The 9,052-nt window shown below is 50.2% G+C and overlaps 1 protein-coding gene across 2 annotated transcripts; it reads left to right on the top strand.

Moving 5' to 3' along the window:
* Nucleotides 1-55: 55 nt before the first annotated feature.
* On the top strand, nt 56-8,474 carry IST1 (IST1 factor associated with ESCRT-III). Of its 2 annotated transcripts, XM_057399903.1 has the most exons (10): nt 56-88; nt 2,055-2,154; nt 2,759-2,939; nt 3,198-3,285; nt 3,532-3,615; nt 3,965-4,075; nt 4,440-4,646; nt 5,729-5,821; nt 6,983-7,028; nt 7,797-8,295. In XM_057399903.1, the coding sequence occupies exons 2-10, from the start codon at nt 2,067-2,069 to the stop codon at nt 8,120-8,122; spliced, it is 1,224 nt and encodes a 407-aa protein (XP_057255886.1). In that variant the 5' UTR covers nt 56-88; nt 2,055-2,066; the 3' UTR covers nt 8,123-8,295. The 2 variants fall into 2 exon arrangements, with proteins under 2 accessions (XP_057255886.1, XP_057255887.1); XM_057399904.1 differs by lacking the exon at nt 56-88 and having other exon boundaries at nt 8,154-8,474.
* Nucleotides 8,475-9,052: the final 578 nt, after the last annotated feature.

The raw sequence follows: 9,052 nt of genomic DNA on the forward strand, positions 1-9,052 counted from the left end.
AGGGACGGCCCCGCGGATCCCTCCGCGGGCGGCGAGGTTGTGCGGCGGCCGCCATTTTGGGTACTGGAAGCTGCGTGGAGGACGGGCGGTGAGTGGGGCCGGGACTGCCGCCGCCGGGATGCGATCGGGGGCCAGGGCGGTGCCGGTAGCGGGGGGGGGGCGCGTTTCCCGAGTGCCCGCTGGCGGGGCCGAAGGTAGGTCCGGAGCCTGCCTCGCCTCCGCTGTGAGACCTCTCGGCGCCGCCTCGCTGGGGACGGATCGGGGAGGGGTCGGGGTCTCTGCCCTCACCCCGTCACGGTGCGGCCGCGCCGATAAAGCCAGGCCTGGGCCTTCCGCTGCCGGGAGATAGCGCTGGCCCCTTGGACCTGCGCGGCGGGTCGGGCCCGCTGGCGCCGCGCTGGAAGCCGCCCTGGCGAGAGCCTCGTTGCGCTGCGGGGAGAGGTTGGTTTAAGTCTGGTCACAGTAGCTGCGCGTCTGTAGGAAGGGACGGGGAGGTGAGGCAGGGAGGAAAGGATTGGGTCAGCCCTTCTGCAGCAGCGTGGCTGGAGCCTCATGCGGGGCAGTGGGGGCAACAGAGCTCTTTAAAGGGGCAGGATGGTTGGAAAAGAAGCAATGAGCTAGCTGCTTAGTGGCTACATTTGAGTTAATCTGTTAAACAGGCTGTTAATTGGAATAGATGTTTACTAGGTACTTTTACAGAGACATTGCAACTCGTGCTGAGACTGTTTCATGCCGTACTATAAAGTTCTTTTAATGTTGTAGGAGTATGTTCGAGTTACAGAAGGGCAGAACCTTTTTTATGGCATCAGACTTGGATCATGCATACATAATTTCTGCAGCAGCATTTTTTGAGCTTGCTGGGTTCTGTGCATAGCTCAAATAACTGAATAGATCAGCTAAATAAACTGGATGTACTGTAGATAAGATTTGTTACAGTGCAAAGCACTTGTTACACACAAAATGATATCACTATCCAAAAGCCTCACCAAGTGTGTTCTTCAGGTACAAGTTAAAGTCTTTCAGTGTGATAGTTCTTAAGCATTTTTGATGACTGGTTCTTGGCATAACAAAATGCTGTAACAAAATGTCTTCTAAGTTAATTTTCTGTAGGGCTGAAGAGTTGAACTCATGAGAGACTGGACACATGCCAGAGCATGCATTCAGGAAGTAGGAAGTAGGAAGCATGGGGTATATGAAATAGCAGCTTCTTCCTCCTGATGACAGGATAGTAACAACCTTAGTTTGTACAGTCCTTGGGTTAATTATACAGCTAATTTACAGCTTACGTATTAATAGGCTTGGTTCTTGCAATTGATTTCATTTCTGTTAAAAATGTGGTTTTGTCTATGAAGTAACAGGATTTGGCTGTGTTAGTTGTCACAGATGGCATCTTGAGGCATTGGTTTACTTGTTTCACCTTTCAAAGCAGGGAACGAAAGCATGTCTTCTAGCAGCTGTGCTATTTATTGTGAAATCTATGGGTTTTCCCTACTCAGGCTTCTTAGATTTCTGGAGCTGAACCTCAAAACACATCTCAGTAAGCTCAGTGTACTGAAATGAGCACAGCCACACTTTTCTAGACCACTGCTGGTAGATGTTTCTCTAATGTTCCTAAAGCTTTACTGTGCACTGCTATTGACATCAATGGCTGGTGTCACTTACCTAGGTTAAAGAGACTCAGGCCCTTATCTTCTTGTTTTAGGATGTGTTTTCTAACCCTGTTCATATTTATGGGGTAATCCCAGGTTTTGATCATCATAAATCTGTTTCTGGGGGGCAAAATTCAGTCTATCAGAGTGGGACTATCCAGGAAGTTTCTATTCCCTGGTGTTGTGGATAGGTGCAGGGTTGTAAAATGGAAAAGGGAATGATGAGTGCTGTAGCTCCATTCATATTCTGGAATAGCAGGCCTGGGCCTGTTTGTTTGGAGAATTCACTGATAGGGTTTTTTGGGTTTGTTTTGTTGGGTCTTTTTTTTGTCCTTGAGTAAAGCTGTGACTGCTCCTCCTGACTGGCAGGTCTTGGTTCCACTGACTTTCCCTCTTCTCCCACAGCAAGCATCTATCATGTTGGGCGCTGGGTTCAAGGCTGAGCGCTTGCGAGTTAACCTGCGCCTTGTCATCAATCGCCTCAAACTGCTGGAGAAAAAGAAGAGTGAGTATTTGAGGGGACAAGTGCGACCCAGGATGGTCTTGGAGCTCAGGAGCCTTGAGACTATTCTGGAGTTGGGGTACTTTCATGGGCCAGTTATGGAGCAGTCTTTTGCTTTCCCTTGCTGGACCCAGGCCTTGCAGTCTGCCCTGCTGTACCCAGAGGAGCAGACTGGCCACCTTCCTTGGTGTGCAGTCTGTGGGGCACATGGGGTGGTAGCATTGGGCTGTGTGTGGAGGGACATGGCAGTTTGCCCCAGGAGGGGCTTTCCTGGGCTTTCTGTACTCACAGCATGGTGTGGAGGCTCTCCCTGCCTGCCCTGCTTGGGCATGGATAAGATCTATGGTTCTGACTGACTCTGCAGGGAAATTGAAGGTATAGGAGTTACTTTTGGCACCTAAAAGCCCACTCTCTGTTCTTCTGTGAGTTAGTGTGCTAGGACTTAGACACAAGGGCTCAACCAAGCCATGGTGGAGTGTCTTGCATTGCAGAAGCTCAATGAAGGAGAGAGAGAAGCTTGTGGTGACTGTGTGGTGGGGTCTGTGGATGGGTATGGAGGCAGCAGCTCTGCCAACACAGTGACGGGTCTTGGGGATATGTGCTGTAGCTGAGCTGGCCCAGAAGGCAAGGAAGGAGATTGCAGATTATCTGGCAGCCGGAAAAGATGAGCGTGCCAGGATTCGTGTGGAGCACATCATCCGTGAAGATTACCTTGTGGAGGCCATGGAGATCCTGGAGCTGTACTGCGACCTGCTGCTAGCCCGCTTCGGCTTGATTCAGTCCATGAAGTAAGCTCTGGCCCAGAGGGTGTGCTGTGGGAGAGGGTCCAGGCCCCTGGGCTCAAGGAGGAATGCTGTTAGGGGCAGGCCTGGGGTACAGAAGGGGACCTATGTTTGGGTTTTCTAGAGATTTCAGAGAGCTTTTTTTCTCAGGCAGGGAAAACTCAAGCCCAGCAAGGTTGATGGGACCTTCAGACTAAGCAGATTGAGGGCAGCAAAGACTTAAGTGCTTGGTGTGGAGATAGGATTGTCTTCTGTTATCCATAGGGAGCTGGACTCTGGCCTGGCAGAAGCAGTATCTACACTGATTTGGGCTGCACCACGACTCCAGTCAGAAGTGGCTGAGTTGAAGATTGTGAGTAGGGTTATTTGAGGGGTCTTACGTGTGCAGGGTGGGGGTGACGCTGCAAGAAGCTGATGGATGTCTTTGCGCCTCTGTTATTAAGGCAGAGGACATGTTTTTATGGGCTCTGCAGATTGAGACCCCAGTATAGGTGTCCCTGAAGCATCAGGGATGGCTAAGACTGCTCAGCTGGGGCACTCAGTAGCAGAAATGAGAGCAATACAGCAGACATGTAGTGTGTGGTTTCTCCTATTGCAGGTTGCTGACCAGCTCTGTGCCAAGTACAGCAAGGAGTATGGGAAGCTGTGCCGGACAAACCAGATTGGGACAGTCAATGACAGGGTAATGAACTGGTGGAACAGCAGCAGCCAGCTGGAGCTGGCAGAATAGACATGACTGCTGTGGCTTTGTGCTCCCTTTCTGGGTCACCAGTGGCTGATGCCTGTGGTTCATGCAGGGTAGGGTCCTGCCTGCACTGGGGCACAGTGCTGAGGTCCCTGGTGGTGGGGCCTTGCTGTGTTGGCTGCAGATGAAAAGGAGCAGCACACATGGAGCCCTGGCCTGTGGCTGCCAGCAGCCCCCCTTGCAGCAGTGCTGTTCTGGGAGGAAGGGCATCCCTCCCTGTAGCAGCCAGGATGGACCTTTGCTGCACTGCCCAGTCCCATGAGTGTCTCTCTACCTTGTATTCTAGCTGATGCACAAGCTGAGTGTGGAGGCACCACCCAAGATTCTGGTGGAGAGATACCTCATCGAGATTGCTAAGAATTACAATGTGCCCTATGAACCTGACTCTGTGGTGATGGTGAGTGAGGCATCTGCAAATCTGGAGCTCCTTTTGGTGTTCCAGTGGCTGAAATGTGTGGGCTTTCAGAGCACAGGGCTGTGGCATTGCAGCAAGCTCAGTGATAATCGTGCTTTGGTATTTTGTAGACGGCCTTTGAGTACGTGATCCCTGCTCCTTCCCACAGCCCTGCAGCATGTGGCTATAGTTAGCCATGCTATAGTCCGGTTACCTTTGTGATTCCCATTAATATCACTGTGTAGCTGCTGTCTGTTCTGTCTTCATTGTGTTGTCCCATCTTCTCCAAGCTGCATCTAATGCTCTTCAGAGGGATGGGATCAGAATAGGGATATGTTGATGAGCAGAATTCTTCCACCCTCTCCAGGCTGAAGCCCCTGCAGGCGGGGAGGCAGATCTGATTGATGTGGGATTTACAGATGATGTGAAGAAGGGTGGCCAAGGAGGGGGAGGAGGTGGTGGGTTTACAGCCCCAATGATTGGTCATGATGGATTAGTACCCATGCCAGTGATGATGCCTATGCCCATGCCAACACCAACTCCGCCCTTCTCCTATCCATCTCCAAAGGGACCGGTAAGTGCCTTTGCTTTGTTGTTTCCTTTTTCTGTGGAAGACTCCAGTTGTGGTGCTTAGCTTATGCCTGCTGCTTTGAGAGTGTCTGTACCTGATACCTTGATGTGTCAGAAGGCTATCATGTTCGGATGGAAACTGTTGTCAGTGCGGCTGAAGCTTCATGTTGCTTCTTGGCTGTGGAGGTTCCTAGCCCTGTTCTCCAGCCAGCCCTCTTTGCCTTCAGGGAACAGGGGAGTCCAGACTTAACTCTTGAGTCAGTCTTCTGACTGCCAGACTTTTGACCATGAGTTGGAGCTGCATTTTGACGTTGGTAGGCTGGTAGTTTGCCAAGATTCAGTTAAGGAAATGAGGTGAGTTTTGTAGGGTGGGAACAGCACATAAGAATGCAGAAGTGCTCTGCCTTCAGACCTGCAAGGGAAGGAGACCAGCCAGTGGCTCTTGGAGATGTCTTATTGTGAGCCTGGAAGGTGGGAGCTGGAAAGAGCAGTGTTCTCCAAATTCAGCCATTCACAGGATATCTGTATAGACTGCAAAGCGGCGGGAACAGTGGGATGGGTTGGAGTCTTTATATGGTTCCAGCAGTGCTGCAGTGTTTTTTGTACAGAATCTGGGCCAAGCATTATCAGCTGGCTGTTGTCCCAGGCATAAATACAGTGAGGACTTGTGACAAATATAGGTCTTTTGAGGCACTGTTGTGTTAGAAGTAAGGGTAATACAAAGCCCTGAGTGAGCCGGAGACCTCCTTTGTCCTTTGTGATGCTGCACTCTGGAAAATAGCTCTTGTGTGTTTAATGCAGGGTATTGCCCTCTTTGTCCTGGTACTTCCTAATACCTTGAAAGGTGAAGTCATGATGGCTCTTTAGAGTAGCCCACAGTGCTGTTACCTGGATTTGGTTGTTCTAGGTGACTACATCTGGCTTAATACTTGTAAATCTTTTCCTTATAAGTATAAACTATACTGGGTTGGGTACTTTCCTGCATTTACCTCAGATTACTTTCTTTGACTCGCACAACAGCTATAGGTGTCATGGGTACTCTCCCAGGTGTGTAGTTTGGTGCATGACTTTAATCTCTCTGTACAGGAGAACTTCGGTGGTGTACCAGTGGGGACCTACCAGCCTTTCACCAACATTCATCCACCACCAGTTCCAGCAAACCCACCAACATATGAGTCTGTAAGTGCCTGAGCTGGATCACCATTGTAGGCAGCACAGGGAACTGCAAAAAGAGGGCTGTGGTAGCCACAGAAAAAGCAAATGTTGATGAAGCACATTGCTGTTGACCTGTGTAGCTCTGGGGGTGGTGCTTGGTGTTGCTTACAGTGTGGTGAATCACTGAGTGCATGTGATGGGAGGATGACTTGTGACCTCATTCAGCTGTGTGGTTTGCCTGCAAAAGAGAGCCAAGATTTATGTTACTGCTTTGTTAAAATGGTGATAAACAGTTAACAAGTAGAGTCCACAAATTCTGATTTTTTTAATGTGAGGGCATATTGCCTTTGGTCTGCTTAATTACGGCTTTTGAACTAACACATAGTTAGCCTGGATAACAATTTTGGCTGACTTAGATGATATATGTTTAAACACTTCCTCTCCCAGACTTTTCTCAGTCCTTGGGGACAACAAAAGAGAGGATGTACTCTTTTCTTTCTCTGCTTGTCTATGTTTTTGTTGCTGCAGTTGATGACCACGCCTCCCATCTTCCTTTCAGTGATATGCTGCTTCTTTTTCTAGTATCCTGGGTATAGGCATGAGCATCGCCAAGCACCCCTGAGTGCTGACACCTTGTACCAGCTGTACAGCAGCCTTTGGGTGCAAGAGGTGCAGGCACAGACACAGGAGTTGTTAGCTGGGTGGGGACAGATGTCACTGGCTGCAGCCTGCAGGGAATGAGGAGTTATGCCAGCACAGCTGACAATGGGCCTTTGTCCCAACTGGACGAAGACCTGAGATGGGGTCATTTCATACCTTGCTACTGGTTACAAGGACATGTCTGTCCTTTATGAAAGAAAGGAAGTGGTGGCTGTGATTACAGCCATGGATGAAAAGGGCAGTCTTCTCACACTGTGTCTGTAATAGATATTTCAGACCTGCTAGTGGACATGCTCTGTTAATCCAGTTCTGGAATATGGCCAGTGGAAATGCTTTAATTGACAGGGAGGGAAAGTCGAAGCACTGCCTCTTTTTCTAGGGTAGAAAGGCAGGTTCCTGTGAGTGTGCTGGGAGCCATGGCCTCCAGCCCACTAGTGTGGCTGCTGCTGCCCATGAGCAGTGCCTACACATCAGTGAGATCCTCTGACGTGTAGCAAATTGCTGTAGTAACAGAGTCTTTTTCAGATTGCCGAGCCTAGCGCTGACAAGGACACTCCTGCGCCGGTGCCTGGTGAGTACATCCAGAAGTCTGGGAAACCTGGGATGGTCAGGGGCTGTACTTAGCTCAGGATCCTGGTGTCCCTGGAAGGAAGCTTTCCACACAGGGAGAAATTTGTACAACCTGATGCATTTTGAGAGCATGGTTTGAGTCTGGAGCGGATTCTGACAGAAGTGCAGAGTATCCTCTCTAAACAGGGCAGATCCAGACTTCCACCAAGAAACTCAAGAACTAGAGTCTGACATAGGAGTCAGTACTAGGTCTCCAGCTTAAGCTGTCCTGTCAGAGCAAAAATGGGGTGTTGCATGATAAAATGAGGAAACAACAGCTCTAAGTGGTAATATATTTTTACACACTGTAAATAATACTGCTCTGCAGCAAGAGAATGAAAGAAGTATGTACCAAGAGGGTAGACAGGTTTTGTATTAATGTCAGTGTTGAAGTTGCATACAGCAGAGCAGGGCTAGTAGTGATAGGTGGACCAAGGGAAAACAGCTAAAGTCTTACAAGGTGCTTCTTGCAGCGTAATTAGATCATAACAAAATTCTCCTGTCTTGTGCATTGTGATTTTGCTTTGTGTGTTTTGAAAGTACTTGTTATCTCTAGCACTTGATAAAGGCTGAGAGGCTTTTTAGAGTAAGTAGACCCTTGCCAGCTCCAGCAAGGTTTTCTGTGGGGAGTGTTCATGTGTGCTGAAGAAGATAGGCGTCTGGGTGCACTGGGTCTGGCTGTATGATTCAGTCTCAGCTGTGTGACAGTGTGATACCGGCGTGTCTCCAGGAGGTGCTGGAGTGAGGAGCCCGGGGCTTTGGATCCTGGTGGTACAGTCCCGCCATTGCAGGCAAGGGCAACTCCAGCCCGGCCGCAGCGGCTGTAGGCTGCGGGGGGGCTTCTGCTGCAGCCTCAGCACAGGGCTGCGGGTCTGGATCTGCCTCTGCTGCTGCTCCTTCCAGCCTTCTAAAGCTGAGATGTTGTGGTTTTCCCCAGTGAATCTGTGTAATCTGAGCTGCCTGACCACTGGTCCTGTTCTGAAAACCACGTTGGTACTGCCGTTTTTGGTAGAACAGCCTTTCTTTTGTGTGGCCCTCTTGTGTCTGTGGTACTGAGGTAAAATGGTATTTATCTTACTCTAAATAGGGCCCGGGCCCAAGTCAGAGGCTTCTCCTAAACCACAGGCTGGAGCTCCTAATACTGTTGATAACTTTGTGCTGCCTGAACTGCCATCTGTACCAGACACGCTGCCAACAGCATCTGCTGGCGCCAACTCTTCTGCCTCTGAAGACATTGACTTTGATGATCTTTCCAGGAGATTTGAGGAACTGAAGAAGAAAACATAAAACTGACTGGGCTGTAACCCCAAGGTGAGGGGTAAGAGCTGTGATGGCTCTTCTCACTGAAACTGACTCCCCTTGAAATTTGTTTTCTCTGTTAACCTCAAATGAATGCACTCTTTTTTTTTGAGCTCTTTTCTCACTGTACTTAAACCAACTGCTGGCACTGTCCTCACCTTTGTTGGTCCAGGAGGTGAGCTGTGGGAAGTCTGGTGAGACTGGAGCAGGAAACAGCTCCTGTCTGTCTGGGAAGCTGTACAGGGAAGCTGTGCTTGGCCTTCAGTCTCGAGGGCAGCATTGCCCACAGGCTCCCCCTCTCTGCTCCATGGCATCTGTGGTCAGGGTGATTAAGTCTCTGTGTTAGCATTTCCAGCTAACTGGGGCTGAGGTGGGGAATATGGTTGTATGAGAAGGTGTGGCATTGCCCTTCAGGCTGTGCCCATCTGCCACCTCCCTGGCTCCAGCTGTATCTGGTCGCAGTTTGCCTGATGTCCTCTTTCACTCCCGCTGGATACGTGATCCTTCTCCAGGGTGTTGGCCATGTCCTCAGCCCCGTTCCCTGTCCTGACCCCGCGGGCGCTGCAAGCAGGCTGGACAGAGGAACTTGGGGTGCTGACTGGGCACTGAGTGCGCCGGTTGATCAAGGCTGAGGAGCCCTGACAGGACGCGTGGCAGCAGCTCTGCTCGCACGGAGCGCGGTGGAGG

The sequence above is a fragment of the Pezoporus wallicus genome, unplaced genomic scaffold (genome assembly GCF_028554395.1).
Source record: "Pezoporus wallicus isolate ANWC-B61680 ecotype Strahan unplaced genomic scaffold, APGP_CSIRO_Pwel_v1 contig_448, whole genome shotgun sequence".
NCBI classification, from domain to species: domain Eukaryota; kingdom Metazoa; phylum Chordata; class Aves; order Psittaciformes; family Psittacidae; genus Pezoporus; species Pezoporus wallicus.